We start from the raw sequence: 23,460 nt of genomic DNA, 5'->3' as shown, positions 1-23,460 counted from the left end.
AGAATTGATGCCTTTGAGCTGTGATGCCAGAGAAGAATATTAAATATACCATGGACTGCTAAGAAAATGAACAGGTTGAACCTGGAGAGGGTGAAACCAGGCTGCTCCTTGGAGGCAAGGATTCTAAAGCTTCGTCTGACATACTTTGGACATGTTGCAAGGAGGGACCAGTCCTTGAAGAAGGACGTCATGCTTGGGAGGATGGAGGGACAGCGCAGGAGAGGAAGACCCTCTCTGAGGTGGATTGATTGGGGCCTGGCACAGGACAGAGCAGGGTTTAGAGCTGTTGTACATAAGGTCGCAATGAGTTGCAGGCAACTCGACGGCACATAACAACAACAACAACAATATTGCGCTGGGAAAGTCTATAGTCGGGACCTCTCCAAGTTACTGAGGAGCAGTGAAATCAGTTTGAGGGCTCAGGTATAACTGATTCAGACCCTTGTCTTTCTGATAACTTGCTATACATCTTAGAGCTGGACAATGAATAAGAATGACAGAAGAAGAATTGATGCCTTTGAGTTGTGGTGCTGGAAAAGATTATCTCATGGACTGCTGAAAGAACAAGCAGATACATTTTGAAGAAAATGCCACCAGAGTGCTCTTCGGAAGCAAAAAGATTATCTCATGGACTGCTGAAAGAACAAGCAGATACATTTTGAAGAAAATGCCACCAGAATCCTCTTCGGAAGCAAAGATGACAATGCTTTGTCTCACATACTTTGGACATGTTGCTAGGAGAAGCTATTAATTCCATGGAGAGGGACATCATAATTGGAAAGGTGGAGTATGGGAAAAAGAGAGGAAGACCCTCAACGAGATGGATTGACATGCTCAATGCAGTGATGGGGTCAGCTTTGTCAGGGATTGTGAGGATGACATAGAATAGGACAGAATTCAGATCTATTTTTCATAGGGTTGCTATGACTTGAAGGCACCACAAAAGAGAGGTCTTGATTTTCTTCTGTAAAGAGCATAGACAAGAAATCTCAACGGAGCAATTCTACTCTGTAAGACATGGGGTCACCTGAAGTTAGAGACCAAGTTGACAATTGCTAATAATAGCACCAAGTTGACTATTGCCAATAACAGCACGAGTAAGAAAAAAAGAGCTATAATTGGTTTCAAGATCTTAAATAGAGAAATATAGAAAAAGTTCAGGTTTTGCCACCTGAAAATTCCTATTCTTTCTGTAAGGCAGAATTCTAAAATGGCAATGAATAGTTTGATTGCATTCTCAAAATAGTGCCTTATTTCAAGGTAATAAGCCATATATCTGAGACACATAGTTAATGAAAACACCTGCTTATTTCTTTAGTATTTAGTAAAAAGGCTATTATTTTTATTTTGCACAAGCTTTTTAGTGATGGTGCTCTCCTTCATGCCATCTGCTCCAAGGCTCATTTTCAAAATATTTTAAATTCTAATATAACACTTTTCTGAATCGCTCCCTTAACATTTAATTTTTGGCATGCTTTTCTCATTTGTTAGTGATGAAAATCAAAGGGTGATTTAAATGAGTCGAAGAATTAAAAGAAGGCATGACTTATTTGCATATTAACGTTTTACTTAAGGAAAATAAAAACTATATGCTTCAGGGTGTCAAGCTGAAGTTTTTATTTCTATGCTTATGCACGTTAGCCTAGAGGAGCCTGTGTTTCTGGAAGGAAAGTGGAACTTTTGGGAAAGGTTAGCTGCCCAGTCTGAGTGTCAAGGGCCTGACTTGGCAGGTGCTCCCCCCTGAGAGGAGAGCTAATATGCGTTTATTTAGGTATGATAAGGGAAAGCTAGAAACATCTGAAGCAGCTCCATTTTAATACTTATCTGGTAGAGATTTATGGTGAGTGAGGGAGAATAGCAAAATCCCAGTAGGGGACAATGAGCAACTGCTTAAAAATGAAATAAAAAGAAAAAACACCAAACTTTTGGTGTAAGTCCCCCTTCCTCAGCACAGGTAGCAGTAAATATATTGTCATTCCAGTTAAGGTCAGACTATGTTGAAATTATAATACGTTCTTACTGATGAACATTGTTGAACGTGTCCTCCAGGGTTGTATAGTTTAAGGGGGGAGAGTAGCCACATGTGGAAAAAGGAGAGTTGCTTTATTCGAGGAATGTTATACTTGATAACAGTTAACAAGATGGATTGACACAGTGACTCTCACAGTGGTATTTCAGAGATGATGCAGCACAGGCTCACTGTGAGTCACAGTCAACTGAATGGCTAACAACAACAACAACAGCATACTTGATGAAGGAGCCCTAGTGGCACAATGATTAAAACATTCTGGAGCTAACCAGGAGATTGGTAGTTTGAACCCCCAGCCCCCGCCTCAGCAGCTCTGTAAGAGAAGAAAGTGGCAGTCTGCTTGCATGAAGATTACAGCCTTGAAAACCCTGCGAAGATGTTCGCCTGCTGTCGTGTAGGGTCACTCTCAGAATCTATGAGATGGCAGTGAGGTGAATAATATGTATATGGTATTTCAGTCTCTGGAACTAGCTAAGTTAGGTCTAAAGTTCATATGAAAAAGCAAAAAAAAAAAGAGCTGGGAAAGTCTGCAAGAACAGTATTGAGGTGTGAGTGGTCTTAACAACTATAAAGCATATTAAAAAGCTGTAATAAAATCAGAATCCTCATGCATTACTGGTAGGAATTTAATATGATGGAGCCACTATGGAAAATACTTTGGCTATTCCTAAAAACGTTAAACCTGGAATTCTCCTGTTGTTGGGTGCCACCATGTTGATTCTGTGTCTCTGGGTCTTTCTCCTATAGAGTTAATTACCTCAGCAACCAAGTGCTTTAAATTGTTGCTTCACCAGAGCTTCTAGAATGAGCATAACACTGTTTTTTAGTTGATTCTGATTCAGCACTTTCTTTTGAGTGGAGGTAGGGGGTTCTGAGGCTGCAGATCTTCACATGAAGGGCCAACACCATCTCTCTCCTTACAGGGTAGTTAGTGAATTCAAACCACTGGTCTTTTGGTTAATAGACAAGTTATGCACTATACCATTCTGCTCCTAAGAATTGCCATCAACTCAAAAAAGTCCTTGCCATCAAGTTGGAGCCATTGCCACCTATGCCTCCAGTGGAGTTCCGAGACTATGAATCACACTGGAGGAGAAAGCCTATCTTTCCCCCAAAGCCCAGCTGGTGGATTTGATCTGCTGGAGAGGTGCAACCTATGGATTAGCAGCTCAATTCCATACATACTCCACCACCAGAATTCCCTATGATCCAGCAGGTAATACCCAGCAGGTATGACCCAGAGGTAAATACTGATTAGCTTTGAAAGCAGAGACTCAAGCAAATACACATACATCAGTGTTGATTGAGACATTATTTACAATATGGTGGAATACTTCAACAGATGGGGTAGATAAACAAAATACAGTATATACATACAATGGAATATTTTTCTTCTATAAAGAGAACAAATCCAGATATACACCGTGACTTGAATGAACCTTGCAGGCGTGCTGAGTAGAATAATCAGGCACAAAGGCGGCAAATATTACGTGGTTCCATTTATAAGAAATACCTAAAATGTGCAAATGTACAGAGACAAAAGATTATTAGAGAATGTCTAGACTGGAGAGGAAGGATCCTTGTAGGACCTATTGAGCTGCTAACTCAAAGGTTGGCACACTGAATCCACCAGCTGCTCTGTAGGATGATAGCCAGTCTCCTCCAGTAAACATTTAGAACCTGGGAACGCAATAGAAGATCAGAACCAACTTGACAGCAGTGGATGTGCTGGTTTGGGAGGTGGAGGGAAGAAAGGAATGGAAATTGTTATTGAAAGGATATTGACCTTCTGCTTAAGGTGACATAAAACATTTGCAAATGGGTAGTGGTGATGGTAGTACAACTTGGTGAATATAATTAATATAACTGAATTAGACTTTAAAAGGACAAACCATAAACAACAACAAAAAAAACCACCACTAGCTTTATTTTGTTTTAATATATCTATCTCTCCCCATTTTCAAGCAACTGCTGATCTGCTTTCTGTCACTATAAAGACTGTAGCAGTGAAATGTTTTGTATAAGTACATGAATATACAGATAATAGGAAGGTCTGTGAAGTCCCAAAATAGACAACAATAAATAGGGGCAATTTGTCTTATGATAAAAATGGCATTTCACATCAATGGAGGAAAAGATGGATTGTTCAGTAAAATAATGTTAGCTGTTAGCAGTTGGGTAGCCATCTGGGGTAAAATATAAAATGAAGTTTATATTCTTCAGTAGATGTGAAGCAAATATACTTAATAATAAAATTCCAGGAGGATTAAATATTTAATTACAGGCAAATATTCCCCTGGTTACAATGAGATTTTTTTCAAACTGTGTCTTTCAAAATTGGTAGGTAAGTTGGAACAGGTGCAAACAGTTCTTATTTAGCCTTACTTTAGGAGCCAGGGTGGTGCAGTATATTACCGGTGGTCTGCTAAATTAAAGGTTATCAGTTCAAATCCACCAGCTACTCCCAGGGAGAAAGAGGATCATCTCCTCCTGCAAAGATTTACTACATTGAAAACCCAATGAGGGGGTCACTGTGAGTTAGACCTGACCCAAGGCATTGGGCTCCAGGTTAGGGAAGGAAAAAGCCTTTTCAGTGAGTTAAAGCTTCTCAGTGATTATAATGGATTTGTTGAGTTATTGTTATGTGCCATTGAGTCGCTTATGACTCATAGCGACCCTGTGTACAACATCTTTAAACCCTGCTCTATCCCTTGCCAATCTTACTGTCTCGGACACTCCTATCCCCATTACCCCAGTTACTGAATCAATCCATCTCATTGAGGGTCTTCTCTCCTGCGCTGTCCCTCCACCCTCCCAAGCATGATATCCCTCTCCAAGGTCTGACCCCACCTTGCAACATGTTCAGAGTATGTCATTTGGAGCTTCAGAGCCTCCAAGAAACAGCCTGGCTTCACCTTCTCCAGGATGAACTTGTTTGTTCCCCTAGCAGTCCATTGTATAGTCAATATATATTCTTCGTCAGCACCAAAGCTCAAAAAGCATCAACTCTCCTTCTATAATCCCTAGTCGTTGTCCAGCTTTCTGATGCATAGCAAGTAATGGCAAAGACCATGGCCTATATTGGGCACACCTTAGTCTCCAGACTGACATCTTTGCTCTTCAGTACTTTGGAGAGATCTCTGACAGCCGACTTTCCCAGTGCAATTTGTCTTTTAATTTCCCAGCTGCTGGTACCAAGAGTGTTGATTGTAAAGCCCAGCAAACTGAAGCTTCAACAGTCTCAATCTCTTCATCACCATCATGATGCTGCCAATTGGTCCAGTGGTGAGAATCTTTGTTTTCTTGATGTTGAGCTTCAGTCCATATTGAAGGCTGCAGTCCTTGACCCTCTGCAGCAAGCGCTTCAGGTCCTGCTCAGTTTCAGCAAGCAGGATTGTGTCTTATGCATAACACAGGTTCTTGATGAGTCTACCTCCAATCCTGATGCCACACTTCTCCACATAGAGCCCAGCCTCCTGTATAATCTGTTCCACATATAGATTGAAAAGATGTAGAGATAGGACACATCCTTGACGCACACCCTTCCCAATTGTTGTGAGTAGCAATTGGTTTAGTCATTTCAAAGTCAGGATAGATTTATAAAATGTTAAGAAGCTCATAGCAGCCCTGTCCTGCACCCTCCATGTAAGTTTTGTCATGCTCAAGCCCATTGTGGTAGTTACAATGCCAGTCCATCTCATTGAAGGTCTTCCTCTCTTTTCTAACCTTTTTCCATGGTCTGCATGTAATTATTGGCACAAGCTTTCTAACTGTATGCTTTATCTGTCAACTCAGATTCCTTTCCCGCATGATTTTTCTCCAAAGACTTGTCCCTCCTGAAAATATGCCCCAAATCAGTGAGATGAAGTTTCATCACCTCTATCACTATGGAGCACTTGAGATGCAATTTTTTTTTCTGAGATGCAATTTTTATCCAGAGAGATTTGTTTGTTCTTTGGCAGCTCAGATATATTCAGTACTCTTATTCAATATCACAGTTCAAAGGCATCAATTCTTTTCTGTCTTCCTTATTTGTTGTTCAACTTTCAGATGAATAGGAAGCAATTGAAAATATTGTGGCTTGGATCAGACACACATTAGTCCTTAAACTGCTGTCTGTGCTCTTTAGTATGTTCAGGAATTCCTTGACAGATTTCCCCAACACAATGCTTCTTTTGATTTCTTGACTGCTGTTATCATGGGTTTTGACCGGGATACAAGTAAAATGGAAAAAGTTGATCTTTTCTCCTTTTTTCATGATTCTGCCTATTGGTGAAGATTTTTGTTTTCTTGATTTTGAGATTTAATCCATAGTGAAGGCTGTGGTCTTTGATGTACTGCAGCAAGCACTTCAGGTGCTCCTCGCTTTCAGCAAGCAAGATTGTGTCGTCCATATAACAAAGGCTGTTGCTGAGTCTTTCTCTGATCCTAATGCCACATTCTTTTTAACAGAGTTCAGCTTTTCAAATTATTTACTCTGCATACAGAATGAGTAGCTATGAAGAAAGGTTACAACCCTAACATATACTTTTCCTGATGTATATTGGAGAAGATCTTTCTATTGCAGAAACCATTTATGGATTACTTTTGTTGTTGTTATGTGCTGTGGAGTCACTTGCGACTAATAACGACCTTATGTACAACAGCTCTGAACCCTGCTCTATCCCGAACCAACCTTATTGTCTCTGATACACCTACCCCCATTACCCCAGTCACTGAATCAATCCCTCTCATCAAGGATCTTCCTCTCCTGCGCTGTCCCTCCACCCTCCCAAACATGTTGTCCCTCTCCAAGAACTGGTCCCTCCTTTCAACAGTATGTCAGACAAAGCTTCAGAAAATCCTTGCCTCCAAGGAGCAGCCTGATTTTACCTTCTGTAAAACGAACCTATTTGTTCTAGCAGTCCATTGTCTATTCAATACACTTCTCTATTATCACAGCTCATAGGCATCAATTCTCCTTCTATCATCCCTAGTCATTGTGCAGCTTTCTGATAAATAGCAAGTAATTCTGAAGACCAAGGCCTGGATCAGGTGCATCCTAGTCTCCAGACTGATGACGTTGCTCTTTGATAAATATAAAGATCAAATTGTGTACATATCGTAAAATACCTTAAAGTTGAAAGACTGAAAAAATGTGAAATTCGTATCACAAAGAAAAGGTTCATTTCTTTAATATAAAATACTTGCAAATTAGTATGAAAAAGACTATTAGAAAATGGGGTATGGACAGTTACAGTTCATTTAGTACATATGAATCTTAAACAGGAGAAGATGTTCAAACTCAGAGTAAGAGAAATGAAAATTAAAAATCCTTTATTTAGCTATCATTTTGACAAAGTCTAAAAGTTTGATGATACTGACGCTAAAGATCAAGGAAAAGAGGTACTCTCTAGCACTGCTGTTCAGGTTTTAATTGGTACAACTTCTCTGAAAGGCTGTTTGGTAGTAGGAGCCGTGGTGGTATAATGTTTAAGTGCTTGACTCTTAACCAAAAGTTCTGCAGGTTGAACTCACTCAGTGCTTCCTTGGGAGAAAGACTTGGTGATAAACTTCCATAAAGATCACCGTCTAGAAAAAACCCTAAGAGGCTGTTCTGCTGTCACATGGAGTCATATGAGTTGAAATGGACTTAGTATCGATAATAACAATAGCAAATTACACATGTTACGTCATTCCTTGTTCCAGTGACCTAGCATTTTTGCTTCCAGGTGTCTTACAGTTCTCCAGAGGAAATAGAACCAACAGGAAATACACACACACACACACACACACACACACACACACAGAAAGAGATACTAATTGGCTAAGGAATTGGCTCACATGATTGTGGGACTGGCAAGTCAGAATCAGGCAACAGATTAGAAACTTCCAGTGGATTGAGGTCTAAAATTTGTAGGCCAGGATGGAAATTCTGGCAGGATATGAATATATAATCTTGAGTTCAAGTCCTTCTCCCTCTGGAAACTTTTAAGTTTTGTTCTTAAGACCGTCAACTGATTGATTGAGGCTCATCCATATTATGGAAGATAATCTGCTTTATTAAGGTCTATGGATATAAAGAGAGTGCTAATGGCTTAGTAAATAGGAAGTTAAACCTCCAGCCCAAAGTCAGGAGGTTTGAATCCATCTGCTGCTCTGAGGGAGAAAGATATTTTCTTCCCATGCAATTTACAGCCTGAAAAAAAAAAATCAGAATCCACCTGTAGTTCCATGGGAGAGAAAGATGGGCATTCTTTCCCATGTGATTTATAGCCTCTGAAAAACCAATAAAAGGTCAGTTATGAGTTGGTTCCGACTCCATGGCATTGAGTTGTTGTTGACTGATTTATATTAATCACATATAAATACCTTCAAAGCAACATCTTAACTCTAGTGTTTGAACAAACAGCTTGCCACCATTTATCACAATAGCTTAGCATTACACCTGAAATTATGTGTAGTGAGCTGTGTATAGTGGTGTTTATAATAGCCAGTGATTGGAATGTGCAGAATTTAACCAGTAAAGGACAGGTAGAAGAGTCATATTCATTCTATAAAATGTAACATATACAGCTGTTGAAAAGATTGTGGCTGCTCAGGTTATACGAGTGTAGGAAGACTCAAAATCATGTTAAATGGAAGAAGCAGGGTGTCGACTACTACATTTGGGATTTAAAGGAAAGGCTGCAAATATGTGCTTACAATAAAAATGTCTCAAAAACTCATTGCCGTTGAGTTTGAACTGACTCTCGAGGTGTTTGGGGGCTGTGAATGGCATAGGAGGAGATGACCCATCTTTCTCCCAGAGAGCTGCTAGTGGATTTGATCTACCAGAGAGGTACCACCTTTGTGTTAGCTCAGTTCCCTATGGAACTACACCACGAGCTTGAACAAAAGCTGGGATCTTGTATACTCTCTGGAAAGAGAACTGACTTCTTTACGCTTTTATGACATTTGACTTCTCCTAGGAATGGCTTACTTGTGCTATTAATGATAAATATGTAAAAAGAATATGACGATCTTTAGGTCCAGAATTGCATTGTGTTTGAAATTTCTGAAATGACTAGACCACGCTGAATTTTAGGTCTTTTTGTTCAACTGGGTGGTTGGGTTTTTTTTTCTCTTCTGGAAAAATATAAGTCAACCAAGTTAGTCACAAAACTATGAAGGAAAAAGACAGTGTGTCTGTGTTTATGTGTGTAAAATTATATGCTGGCTGTGTGCTAGATCCTATGTATATCATCTGTTTAACATTGATAATTAATTAATACTTTGCATATACGAACTTGTTTTACCCATACATCACAGTGAACCTGCATAGTGTAGACAATGATAAATATTTCCATGGTACAAAGAAAACTGAAGGCCAAGATAGTCATTGATTTGCCCTAGATGATTAAGCTCAATAAAAAAAGACCCCAAACAAACTAAATTTAAAAAAAAGACCCCAGCAGTAATTCTTTATTATTATTTATATTATTATTATTATTATCATCATCATCTTACTTTTTAATGCAGGTGTTTTCCCCACTCTTTCCTTCTTTGACATTATGTTTCATACAGTCATCCCCATACATTGTGGTTGTTTTTTCCCCCCATATATTGTGTTTTATAAAATAAATTACCACTGGATTACTCCCACCATTACCCTGTTTTTTCTGATCCCACTGGATCTTTCCTGGTTCCTTTACCCCCTCCCTCCACCCAGCAGTTGTGATGGCGAGGGAGGAAATCACAGGACTGCACACAAAAAGACCCTAGCGGCAATTCTTGTTTTACAATGTGTATTTCTTCAGGAAACATTGGTTGGACAGGGATTTTAGGAAGCATTAACAGTTATCACTGTTTTAGAGTTTGGATAGGAAGTGGGCTTCAGCATGATTCAGGTGATGCCCTGGCTCCCGTGGTGTTTAGATTGAGGGAGTTATTTCTTTTTTGGAGCTGACATTTTCTGTTCTAGTGTCTATTTCACAGGGTTGTGTGAAGATCGCATAAAAGAAATGTCTAACACATTGTAGATGCTTATAAACTCTTTAATGAGTTTGAATGAGTCATGGATTACATGTCCAAAATCAACGATGATGAATCCTGATTAAGTTTCAAAACTTAGAGTGTCACTTGCTGCTTTTATGGAATCTTTTTCCATTGAAAAAGTAATAATAATTCTGACTCCGCTTCTTTATGTGCCCCGTACTCCTTTAAGAATCTGACCAAGGCTGCAGTTACATGTCCCCAGAAATGGCACATACATTCACAATTAAATTTGCTGTTTTGTGCTTATACCTATCCCCAGAATCCCATTTAGGGTACCTGAGGGACTTAACACTCCATTAAAGAACCTTATTTTAAAGTGTTCTTTTACTTTCAGAATATTTCTTCAGGGACTTCTCTTTAATGTGTTTTTTACTTGTTTTCTTTTCCCTCCTGAGGGTTAAAACTTGAATAGGAATTCTGGTTTTCTTGGGCTGTGTTGATTTGACTGATTTTGCCCTTCTTTTAGGAAAGTTTTTAGTTTTTATTTAACTTGTTTGCTGTTAAGTTGTAGAAATCATGACATTTATTTCCTTTTCATCTCTATCCAGAAAATAGGGTCAAGAAGCCATTGTGACTAGCCAAGCTATTAGTATAAGTTTAAGAACTATAATTAAGTGCTGTATTTTGTGCGTATTGTTGTTAGTAAACCACAGTGGGGTTTCACAGCCCAGCCATGCTCATGTACCCCAAGGAAGATATAAACTTGCTTTGGATATCATCAATTGTATCTCAGTGTTGTTCTGTTGTAAATACTTCAGACTTTGTAATATATTTGTCTACTTCTTTTGCAGATGAACATATCACCTGCTTCTCTAGCCAATTTTTATGAAGAAGATTTTAAACAAGACATGAGTGCTCTTCAGGTAAAGTTGGTTGTTGATTTTCCTGTCATATGGATAAAAATCTTAAAGAATGAGAATAAAACAAAATCTCCAATGTGGTAGACTCCTGCTTTCCAGCTACAGAAACATGGTATTTTTCCTTTTATTTCAGGTTCTCCCACCTACAGTGTACTTGAGGGTAACTGAAAATATTCCTCAGATAATTTCATTCATCGAGGGAATAATTGCTAATGGGCATGCTTATTCAACAATGAAAGGTAGGGCTTTTGCTGTCAGTACTAATCTTGGTAACACTGATAAAATTTTTATAAACTACATATAGATATAAATTGATGGGACACATGCCACCTGTTGTTGTTGTTAGGTACCACAGAGTCAAGTATAACTTATAATGACCTTATGAAAAACAGATCTGAATTTTGTTCTATCCTGTGTAGTCTCCATTACTTCTGACATATTTGAGCCCACTGCTACAGACCCTTAACCTTTCTAAGCATGATGTCTCTTTTTCAAGGAATGGACCCTCCCTCCTAACAAATATCCAATTAAGTGAAATGAAGTTTTGCTGTTCTTGCCTCTAAGGAACACCTTGGTTACATTTTCTCTAAGATGTATTTATTTCTTTCTTTGGAAGTCCATGAGATACTCTGTTCTCTTCTCTAGCACCATAACTCAAAGGCATTGATTCTTTGTTTGTCATCCTTATTCATTTTCCAACTCTCAGGTGAATTGAAAGTAATTGTAAAGATGATAGCTTGAACTAAGTGCACCTTAGTCTATAAACTGACATCATTGTTCCTTAGCACCTTGGAGAGGTCAGGCAACTCTCCCAATGCAGTACATTTTTTTAAAAAATTTGTTTGCATACAATAATTCGTATGCATTTTGTGCTTCATTCATGTATATTGTGTTTTTTTTAAATTATTTTATTATTAATTTTAATGAAAGTTTACATAGACTTTGGATTTCCATTCATTCATTGTTGCACTTTTCTCCCTTCCCACCCTTTCCCCCTAGTTCCCTCTTCTCTTTGAAAAGTAAAAGAAAAATTCTTTCATTGGTATACAATCCCTCGCCACAAGTCCACTCCACTGTGCAGCCTTCATTCTGGATCCTGTCATGACAATAATACCTAATCATATATCCCCATTGAACAGTTCTCTCCCTCATAGGTTTCGATGCAGTATACATAATTTATCCCATCTTTCTCAGTCTTCCCCCAGCCCTGATGTCAGTCCTGTTTTTCAACAGTGGCACTATGCAGTATTTGTCCTTTTGTGACTGAGATATTTCACTCAGCATAATGTCCTTCAGGGTCGCCCATTTTTGTATAATATTTCATGAGTTTCTTGTTTTTCAATGCAGCCTAGTGTTCTATTGAGTGAATATACCAGAGCTTCTCTATCCATTCATTTGTTGATGGGCACTTAGGTTGTTTCCAGCTCTTTGCTATTGTGAACAAAGCTGCCAATAGACATGGTTGTGCAATAGTCTTTCATTTACATTGTATTTCATACAATCATTCATATACATTGTATTTTATGTAATTAATGACTATTGATCTTTGCCTATCAGGTCCCTGCTGAATCTTTCCCATTCCTCCACCACCACCCTCCATCTGCCCAATGATACATCTTTTGATTTCTTTACTGTTGATACCAAGAGTGAGTGTTACTTGTGGATTCAAGTAAGATGAAATTGCTGACAATTTTAATATTTTCTCCACTTATGTTGCCTATAGACCCAGAGGTAAAGATTTTTCTTTTATTTATGTTGACATTTAATCCACAATGTGTGTGTGTGTGTGTGTGTAATCTCTAGTCTTTGATCTTCTACAGCAAATGTTTCAGCAAGCAAGATTGTGTCATATGTATAACACAGGTTGTTGATGAGCCTTCCTCCTATGCAGATGCCAGCTTCTTGAATGATTTGCTTAGCATGTAGATTGAAGAGGCATAGAGAAAGGATACAGTCCTGAAACAAACCATTCTTAATTTTAAACCATGCAGATATGCTTTTTTTATGTGGTTCTTAGTGAAAATACTATGGACTTTTCTATAGTTATTATATCTCTTTTCAAAATGACTGAATCTGCTTTTTTTTCATGTCAGATAGGTAATGTTCCATGTCATAACAAGATTTAAGGGTTGGCACATGTCATACAAAAACATAAATGCCCAATCATCATGTTCATGAACCAGAAAAAGGATCAGTTGAATCACTTCTTTTAAAACAATATTTTCCTCACTCTCAGGATGAGATAGATGAGTGTGTAGAGAACTAGTCTAGAAAAAGAAAGTGTTACAAAACGTTAACATTTGTTGAGTCTAGGTGGTAAGTACATAGTTATTTGTGGTATTAATTCTAATCTCTTTGCTTAGAAATAAGAAGTTGGTTGCAAATAGATATACCATTTGAGCCAGGAATTCCACTTCTGGGAATTTATCCTAAAGAAACCATAACCACCACCCAAGCAGATGTATGCACACCCATGTTTATTAATTGCAGCTTTGTTCACAATAGCAAAGAGCTGGAAACAACCCAAGTGCCCATCATCAAATGAGTGGATAGAGAAGTTCTGGTATATTCACACAACAGAATACTATGCAGCACTGAAAAACAAGGAATTCATGAAATACTATGCTAAGTGGATGATCCTAGAGGACATTATGCTGAGTGAAATGCCTCAGTCACAGAAGAACAAATATTGCATAGGGCCACTACTGTATAACAGGACTGACCTTGGGGTTGAAGGAAGACAGAGAAGGGGAGCAATGGTGTATACTGCATTGCCACAGATGACGGAGAGAACTGTTTAAAAAGAATAAGTGATTAGATATTATTGTCATGACAGGAATCCAGAATGAAGGCTGCACAGTGCAGTGGACTTGGGGGGAGGGATTGCATAGCAATTAAAGAGTTTTTCTTTTACTCATCAAGAAGAAAAGTGAATTTGGAGGGGAGGGAGTGGGCAAGGAGAAAAGTGCAACAATGAATGACTGGAAACCCTAGGTCTCTGTAAACTTTCATTAAATTCAGTAATAAAAAATAACAAGTTGGGCACAAAATCAGTACCTCCAGAGTCTCTCTTTGGCATTTGAGACCTTTATCTTTGTGTGTGAGTATATACTTAATTTAATATACCATTTGACAATAAATTGCAGACATTTTAACACTTTAGTCCCTTGATACTTCACTGTACATTTTTTAAATAATAAGTGCATTCCCCTACATCATAACCTAAAGACAAGTAATGATAATCCCTTGATATATCCATTATCCAGACAATACTAATATTTACTAAATTGGTCCTAGATAGCTTTCCTTATTTTCTCCTCACCCCCCCAATTCAAAATCTATTTGAGATCGTACATTGCTGTTGGTCACTGTGTCATTTTGGCTTCTTCATTTAAAACAGTCTTCCATGGGCACAGACTTTGTGTAAAGAATCATAACTAGCTCAGTCATCTTAGAGAATATCTCATACTCTGATTTTGTGTGATGATTTCCCCTGGTGGAGTTTGATTTATTTAAGGAGTCCTTTTTGTTTTGTACCTTGGGGTAAGCCTGATGTTTAAAGAGGGGAAAACCCAAATAGGGGCACAAAGTCATGAGCATCTCTCTGAAAGGGCAAGAGGGAGTAAGAATAGCACAGCCCCTCACTGCTCCAGAGTAGAAAGCATATAAGGAGCCCATACCTAGCACCATGGTGCCACTAGAGCCCCAGAAGTAGAAGTTCATTTATTCGTGCTGACTCAACAGTTACAGTAGCAGCAATGGGGTTTATTAGGAAAGTGACTGAGGGAGACAAAGAATATCTCACAAGTTGAGGCTTTAGCCCAATAAGTCAAAGGCACAATTCCTGAATAAGCCCAGACTCTGGTTTCAGTTCAGTAGTCTTCGAACATCTGGCAAGAACAGCCATACTTTTGCGGCCAGCACAAATGCAGGCAGCTTCAGGTCACGCCTTGCTATTGTTTGTCCTCTCCAATGCCACAGTCTCTCCACCACTAGTGTCTCACTCTCACCAGGGTCTTCCACCACAAGCCTTGCTTACCTCAGGTCTTGCTGCCCAGTGTAGGAAGCAGTCTCTCCCTTATCCTAGTTTCACGGCTGATGCTGACTTGAACTATTCATACTGACATACTGATTGCAAGACCATGTGCCTGCAGTTGAGGTAGCTGAAGATCAGAGACAGCTAAATGTAATGACTAACAAAGCCAACTTTTAGGCTAGCACCACAACTGGTATCCTGGTATTTTTTACTTACATGATCAAGCATTATTTTTAGCTGTACTATCTCTTGTTTAGCCATTCTTAAATCCTAATCCTTCTCATCCCTCTGAAGCACTCTTTTTGCCAGCCATAGCTCAAAGGGAACATTCTCTCCAAGTATTTATGTCTGTACTGTATTGTTGGCAGGTAGTTGTATGATGTTTTAGTTTGTTGTTTAATATGTTTATATTTTATCCATATCAAGATTATAGATTCTTAGACCATAAAAATCTTTTGCTTTATTAAATAATCCATTTTAGTGTCTAGCCCAGGGCTGGGTATATGCAGAAGTGGAAATACTGAAAGTAAACAACAATATACACTTTATAGAGCTTATTGAACTGCAAGCATCTTTCCTTTATGGATTGATTCTGAAAGCCTGAGTATTAGGGACCCACCTTTCCCATGCACTGACTGTATTCAGTAGCCTTTACATATGGAAGAATGTGCTGGTTGGTTTGGTGTTTTGTTTTTGTCTCACTTTATCTAATTTACTATGTTTAGATTTTATTTTAAAGACTTAAGGTAACTAATTTGGAGTTTGCTTCAGAAAATGAAGGAATTGCTTTCCTGCTCTTGTATAACTTGAAATAAACATCTACATGCTTCTGTCTTCCAAAAGACACTAATGCTCATAAAGGTGTTTAGAGATTCACAGTAAACACTATTTGCCTTATTATTATACTTTAGTGTAAAACTGGAATCATGGTAACAGATATAGTTAATTTACAATAAATTTACATTCACACAAATTCCACTAGTTTAGAATTTGTGACAATTCCATGAAGACTTAGTTGTAATTTGATCTTTGGACTGTTTGTGAAGAAACAGTTTGTTAAATAAATTGATGAGAAAATATTCTGTCAGAGAACAATTTCTACATTCTTTTAAAGTATTCTCAAAGTGTTATTTACATGGGATACTATTACTTATAATACTCTAAGCCCAGACTGATCTGAGCTGGCCCTTCCACCCTTTCATTGATGTCTTCCAAAGTCTGGTCCCTCTAGCCAATATATCCAAAATTTGTTAGACGGAGCTTCAAAATTCATGTCTCAAAGAAAAACCTAGTATACCCTCTTCAGGGTGGAGTGTCAGTGCAGGAAAAGAAAACCCTCGATGAGGTAGACTGACACAGTGACTATGGCAATGGGGTTAGGTGTGTCAGAGATGGTGAGGCTGGCTAAGGATAAGATACGTTCAGAACCATTGTTTGTAAGGTTGCTATGAGTTGTAGTCAACTCAATGACACATGACAAGTCTAATCTACTATAAAGCAGCTCCCTCAGCTCCTCCGTATCTCTGCAGTCAGATCTGTGAATGACAAGGAAACATATGGACAAGACAGGTTGTATGGACTCAGGGTCTTTTTAGCTCTCTAGGACCCTGAGAATGAATGATGCCTGTGGCTGAGGAGGCTGTCATGGTCTTCCTGTGTCCTGAGTTGCAAAGGGAACCACTGTACAAGTCTTTGAGTACTGCTTGTACTCACCATGGTTACTGTGTGGTGATTGGTTATTTGGCAATAATTAAGTTTCCATGATCATGGTATACCTATTTTTCATTCCAGTGCTGCCAGTCTGGATAGTACAGATAAGAATGAGTAGCAATGTTACTGGAAGAAATGAATATTAAAATTTAAAATTTGTAAAGATTGAAAAACTGTGCTGATCTTTAAGTCCTAGTGATAGCCATGAAAAGTTAAATATGATGTATGTGCTTACAGATTAAAGAATGCAGTTTTGTGGTATTTCTTTCTCTCTCTCTCTCTCTCATTGCCGTTGAGTCAGTAAGCCATGGCTGATCTTCCAGTGGGCTTTCAGAGGCTGTAAATCATAGGGGCTGTGATTGCCCATCTTTTTCCCAACAAGCAGCTGGTGGATTTGAACTGCTTGCTTTTAGTTTGGCAACACAACTCGTAGCCCAGTCGGCCACCAGTGCTCCCTTCTGTGATATCAGGACCAGGTTCACAGCTGTAATTAACAACTTCCTGTAATTAATCCTCTTCCTTGGAAGATGCAATAGTCTAGAAGCCACAGCAGTCTCTACAATCATTCTGAGTTCTGCTGCCACTCCAAAGACTCATGGTTCAAATCCACCAGCTACTCTGTGGGGAAAAGATGGATATTCTCTTCCTGTGTGATTTATGGCCTTTGAAAATCTGCTAGAGGGTGAACTACGAGTTGGTTCTATCTTGACGGCAATGATTTAGCTATTTTATTCACAGCTGTATTTAGCAACATCATCATTCTTGGGAGAAGCACAGGCTTAGAATCCACAGAAGTCTCTACAGCTGTGTTGAGTTCCTGGGTTAGCATGATTTATTGTTAATATTGTTAGCTCTCAACATCTAACCTCTCTGTTTTTGTTTTTTAATAGCCTATAGTCTGAGATAGCAAAGAGTTAAAACTGGTTCTGTAAAAATTCTCTGTGACTAAGATTATCTTTTCTATCTCTGTAAAAGAACATCTGCATAGATACTTCCAGTGAAGAGATGCTCTTTTTAATCTAAGTAAAAAGATAATTTTAGAAACTATTGGGATAAATAGTTTTAAAATTCATTCGTGTGTAATATGAAGCCCATCGTGGGTAAGGAGTTGTGTTTGGTTCACGCCCACCAGCTGCTCCTTGTGAGAAAGATGAGCAGTCTTTTCCCATGTGATTTACAGCCTCTGAAAAACTGCTGACAAATCAGCTACAAGTTGGTTCTGATTCAATAGCAATGAGTTTGTTAAAGCTAAAGAGCTAAATGAAGATAGGGCAACACTTTTCTTTCTTCCTATTAAGAATTGTATACATTTGACAGATCAGTTGCATATATATTTTCATCTTCACTTTCTTAAGTTGATGGTATGTATAAATACATGCTTTTATTATATTGTTGTTATGTACCATCGAGTTGGAACCGACCTATAGCTGACCCTCCAGTGGGTTTTCAGAGGCAGTAAATGGCACGGAAGGAGATTGTCCATCTTTCTTCCGGGGAGTAACTGGTGGATTTGAACCTTAGGCCACCTTAGCTCCCTTTTTATAATACAGGGTGTTTGGTTTTTTATTTTGGATTTAAAATTTAGTGAAAGGGACCAAATTAAGGTCAAATGTCATAGTCTGTCTTTGTATTCTGATAATTTGTTAAATCTTAAACTTCTACAAATGATTCTGTTTAAGACTAATAAATGATGACTTTGATGATTACCTTTTTATGATAGGCAATGTCTACTTTGATCTGAAGTCTAGAGGAGACAAGTATGGCAAACTAGTCAGCGTGGTCCCAGATCCAGTGGACGAGCCAGGTAAGCCAGCTGCCCTTTAGCCCTCTGGGGCTCTGTGACCTCCACCGCACATTGGAGGTGCCTAGGAGGCTTCAGCATAGACTTGGCTTCCTGTTCTCTCTCATGTTTGGTCTAGATCCATGCTCCTGTGCTTATTTAGGACATGACAGTGTTGATCGTATAGTTAAGCATAATAATACTTCCAGTCTCATGATTTTTTAAAATATACATAGCATGTGTTTTTGTTATTAGATGCCATCAAGTCAAGCACAACTCATTAAGACCCTATGAACAACAGATCTGAACACTGCTCTATCCTGTGCTATCTTCACAATCTCTGACACACTCAAGCCCATTGGTGCAGTCACTGTGTCAACCCACCTGATTGAGGATCTCTCTCTCCTTTGCTGACCCTCCACCTGCCCAAGCATGATGTCCTGTTCTGAGGAATAGCCTCTCAGCACATGTTGTGTATACAGTTCAAACCATAGATGAAATGTCTCCTTGTCACCCCTGCCGCTGGTCACCCTACTCTTCCCCGTAAGGCAGCACTTCTCACTCATTTCTCTTTTGTTTTCTGAAGCCTTCTTTGCATATAAAAGCATGAAAAAAAACCCAAACAAACATGGTGGCATATTTTAACACTCTTCTATACTTATTCTTGCCAGATGTTAAATTTCTATATGCTTTTGGATCTTGTGATGTATGTCTATCTTTAGGAATTATCCTTTTGCCTAATAAAATATCTAAGTCTAATTGTTAATAGCACTTTTAAAAAATATTTCTCAGTAATGTTATTACTTTTACTCTGTCCGTTTTGTATTGCTACTTTGTCATAAGGGCCAGAACTGGGGTGTGACTACCAAGTTAGATAACTGCCATCTACTGTTATAAACTTTCTAGTACATGGTGGTGGTTGTTGTTATGTACTGTGGAGTCAGAACCAACCCCTAATTGATCCTCCAGTGGTTTTTCAGAGGCAGTTAATCTCACAGGAGATTTCACGTCTTTCTCCAGAGGAGCAGCCGGTAGATTAACTTTGTGTTGCCAGTGTAATTCTTTACCACCAAGCCACTAAAGCTCCCTAGTAGGTTTTCAGTAGTTGTGTATTCTAGCATCTGAAATATTTTTCAAAATTAAAATTTTCTTATAGAAAAGCTGATGTTGTTGTGTACCATGGAGTCAGAACCAACAGAGACAGTTAATCACGTGGGAGGAGATTAACTCCCTTCTCTCATGGATAAGCTAGTGGCCTTGAACTGAGTGCCTTTGGGATTGAAGCACAGTTTCTTGCCACTAGAGTCCCCTACAGAAGCTGTGCATCTCTCTCTCTCTCTCTCTGTTGTTGTTTTAGGTTATAAGGTGCCATTATATTGACTATGACTCATAATGAGTGTGTGCACAACAGATGAAACCTTGCCTTATCCTGAACCATTGTTTTGATTTCCACCGGGCTTTTACTCATTGTTGTAGTCACTGTGCCAATCTGTCTCATTTTTAATTACAATTAATTTGGCTCCAGCTGTGGAGACCATTTTTGTATATGTAACAGAATAGAATGTAGTGGAATGTAGCCTGGTCCTTTGCCATCACCATGATCTTTGCTGTATTTAAATTCATGGTTGTGTCTGTTCATGTCATCGAGGGTGTCCTTTATTTTCATTGACCTGCTTCTTTACCAACCATGATGGCCTTTTGGTCTTTACTAGTGCCCAAAGTAAGCAAGTCACAGCTTTGCCATGTGACATTCCAAGGAATATTCTACTTTTATTTCTTCTATGACCAATTTGTTTATTCTTCTGGCAGTCCTCGGTATATAGCTATTTTTCATTATCATCACTATTCGGATACATCAGTATTTCTGTGTTCCTTTTTCACTGTCAACTTTTGTATGCATGTGAGGTGTTTGAAAGACCACAGCCTGCATCAAATATACCTTAGTGATGTCTTTGCTTTTTAAATATTTAAAAGCTCTTTTGCCATAGGTTTTCCCAGTGCAAGACATAATTTGATTTCTTAACCATTGTACCTGTGGATGCTGATTATTGGTCTAATTAGAATAAAATCTTTGGTATCTTCAGTTTTTCCCCCCTACAGTTTAAGTGTTTTCTTCATTAATTGTGCTATTTTCCGCCCACTTGTGAAGATTTTTGTTTTCTTTATGTTGAAGTATAATCCATACTCAAGGTATTTGATTTTCATTTGTACCTTCTTCAAACTGTCTTCATTTTTTGTGACCAACATTGCTTCATGTACATATCACTCTTTGTTAAAGAATCATCCTCCAGTTTTGATGCCATATTCTTCATTTGGTGAAAAGACCTAACCCTACCACAAGCCTTTTTCAGCTTTGAACTACACACGATCCTCTTGTTCTATTTGAACAACTTTCTCTTCATTCATGAACAAGTTCTGACTGAGCACGATTAAATGCTCTGAAATTCCCATTCTCTACAATTTGATAGAAAAATAATAGTAGAAAATTAGGCAGTACAGTTACATAGAAAATAAATAAAACTATTCACACAGCACAGAGGGGGTTTTCTTGGTTGGTTTGTTTTTTACACCAGGTACAGAGGTTTTAATACCTTAATGTATATCATTTTAGAAGTAAAAAAATTATCTTTTTTTCTTCTTACAACAGTAAATAGACTCATAGTTCAGTGAATTGTTATAAAGTGGAGACTCTTGGGATCAACATCCGTGAAAGGAGGTTAAACCTTACAAGCAAACCAAGACTTCTTCATCCTGTTACTTAGCACAGCCTTTATTTCCCTCTTCTTCAAGCAACCCGTCTTGTCTTAATCTCCTTTTACTTTTCCTAATGATTTTATCCCAACCACCTCTAAACAGAGTAGTTTAATCTTGTATGTTTTGTGTCATTTGTTTTATCTTGTTTCTCTTAGATTGCTTTTCTTTTTTTTTTATTTTATTTTTATTATTTTGTGTGTGTGTACTGTCAAGTCAGATCTGACTGGTACAGGAGGAGATTTTTCCTCCTCCAGCAGAGCATCTGGTGGATTTGAACCACGTACTTCTAGGATTGCAGTGCAGCTTCTTGCCACTAGGCCACCAGAGCTCGCCTAGATTGCTTTTCAATCTATAGTTTTCTCCCAAACTTTTTTTGTCCTTGTAATTTATTTGGTGAAAGAAGCATCATTTACCTTTTGGTTCCCTCAGTTAAAATTTTGCCAATTGTGTTCTTGTAATTATATGTAACTCTTCCCCCTGTTTCTTCAAATTGGTGATTTCATCTGGAGGGTTAATCAGAGTGTGAATTTCAGGAGAATACATCATAGATCAGAAGATGTCCTAATTAATGTCCAATTTTCTCTCCTATTCTAGCAGCCTTCATTGCTCTGTACTTGGATTCTTAGTCACAGAAAGGAAGTTGCAATGTGGTAGCACTCTAATGATTTCCTTTCTTCCCTGTTCGTTTGCTGAATACTTTTGTGTGGGCACTTTGGGAACCCCTTTGTGTCGTGTACATAGTGGGTTAAGTACTCAACTCTTACCTGAAAGGTTGAAGTTTGAAGCCACTGAGAGGCTTTTCTTAAGAGATAGGCCAGGGAATCGACATCTGAAAGGTCACAGCCTTTAAAACCCTGTGGACAATTTCTACTCTGCACACAGGGATTGCCTTGAGTCAGAATCCATGCGCAATCACAGTCAGTATGTAGACAGATAGCTGTATAGATACTGAGTGGTACAGTTGGCACAGGAAAGGGAAGATATACATTTAGGTCTTTTCCTTAACTTACCAAGTTTTAAAATATAGAATTAGACAGTGCTCGCTTCGGCCCGCGTGTACTAAAATTGGAATGATACAGAGAAGATTAGTGTGCTCACTGAGCAAGGATGATGTGCAAATTTGTGAAGCGTTTCATAGTTTTGAAAACATGGTGGCTCAAAAGCACCTCATTGCAGATGGTTGTGGAGTGAAATACATCGGCAGTTGTGGCTCTTTGGACCCGTGATAGGCCCTGCGTTCATGAAGACTTTGGTTAGCACTGCCCTGTCTTAGCCTGCGCACCAATAAATTGAACTTCCAGGCTTTCAGGAAAGAAGAAAAATAGGGTTAGAAAATATAAAGTTAGTTTTTCTGAAGTTTATCAGTTAAAATTTTAGGTTTAATCACTAGAGATTTATGGACATGAATATATTTAATGTATATCAATTCATTACATTTATTGTCCTTATTAATCCTCAGATTGGTGGGGGTTTTTTTGTTTTTTTGCCAGTGGGAGGTTCTTCAGGCTGGCCAGCAAGTCCTTTAAACACAAATCTAGCAGTATTCATAGTGCCATTGCTAGCTCTCTGATATGGAAGGATATTCCTGGATAATTTTGTACTTTTTCTGGCTCCATTTGTAGAAAAAACCCTTTAGAGCACCTGTTTCTACCTTTTTCACAACTGAGATAATAACTATATTTATAAATAAAGTAAAATTCTATATACTAAGGACTCAAAGCTCATTGCTGTTGAGTTGGAATTGACCTGTTGCTGACTCTCCAGTGAGTTTTCAGAGGCTGTAAATCGCACAGGAGGAGATTGTTTATCTATCTCCTGCAGATCTGCTGGTGGAGTCCAGTCACTTGCTTTTAGTTTGGCAATTCAAATCCTTACCCTCTAAGCCATCATAGTTAAGAACTTCCTCCCTAATTCTTCATTAGTATAAGCAATTTATTTGTTTGTTCAGCCCTGTAAATGAAAAGTAACAGTATCTACACTGTCACCAACATAATTGTTGAATTTTAATAAGGTTCCTCTTTTCTGTATATATTTTCTCCATTATTTTTTAAAAATAGTTATACAATGTTTATAATGCCATAACATGTGTTTGTTGTTGTTGTTATGTGCCATCGAGTCGCTTGCGACTCATAGCGACCCTATGTACAAGAGCTCTATACACTCTTCTATCCTGTGCCAACCTAGCCATCTCAAACGCACTTATTCTCACCTCTCTAGTCACAGAGTTGATCCATCTCATCAAAGGTCTTCCTCTCCTTCGCCACCCCTCCACTCT

General features: G+C 38.4%; 1 protein-coding gene across 1 annotated transcript in view; it reads left to right on the top strand.

Moving 5' to 3' along the window:
* CARS2 (cysteinyl-tRNA synthetase 2, mitochondrial (putative)) overlaps window positions 1-23,460 on the top strand; it is a 164,477-nt gene that overhangs the window by 28,933 nt on the left and 112,084 nt on the right. Inside the window, exons 4-6 of the mRNA XM_006883793.1 lie at window positions 10,837-10,908; window positions 11,039-11,144; window positions 18,372-18,455. Of these exons, the coding sequence (XP_006883855.1) occupies window positions 10,837-10,908; window positions 11,039-11,144; window positions 18,372-18,455 (262 nt within the window). The remainder of the gene's footprint in view (window positions 1-10,836; window positions 10,909-11,038; window positions 11,145-18,371; window positions 18,456-23,460) is intronic.

The sequence above is a fragment of the Elephantulus edwardii genome, unplaced genomic scaffold, assembly GCF_000299155.1.
Source record: "Elephantulus edwardii isolate Elephantulus edwardi_28Jun2011 unplaced genomic scaffold, EleEdw1.0 scaffold00030, whole genome shotgun sequence".
NCBI lineage: Eukaryota > Metazoa > Chordata > Mammalia > Macroscelidea > Macroscelididae > Elephantulus > Elephantulus edwardii.
This window is presented reverse-complemented; position numbering and strand designations above follow the sequence as displayed.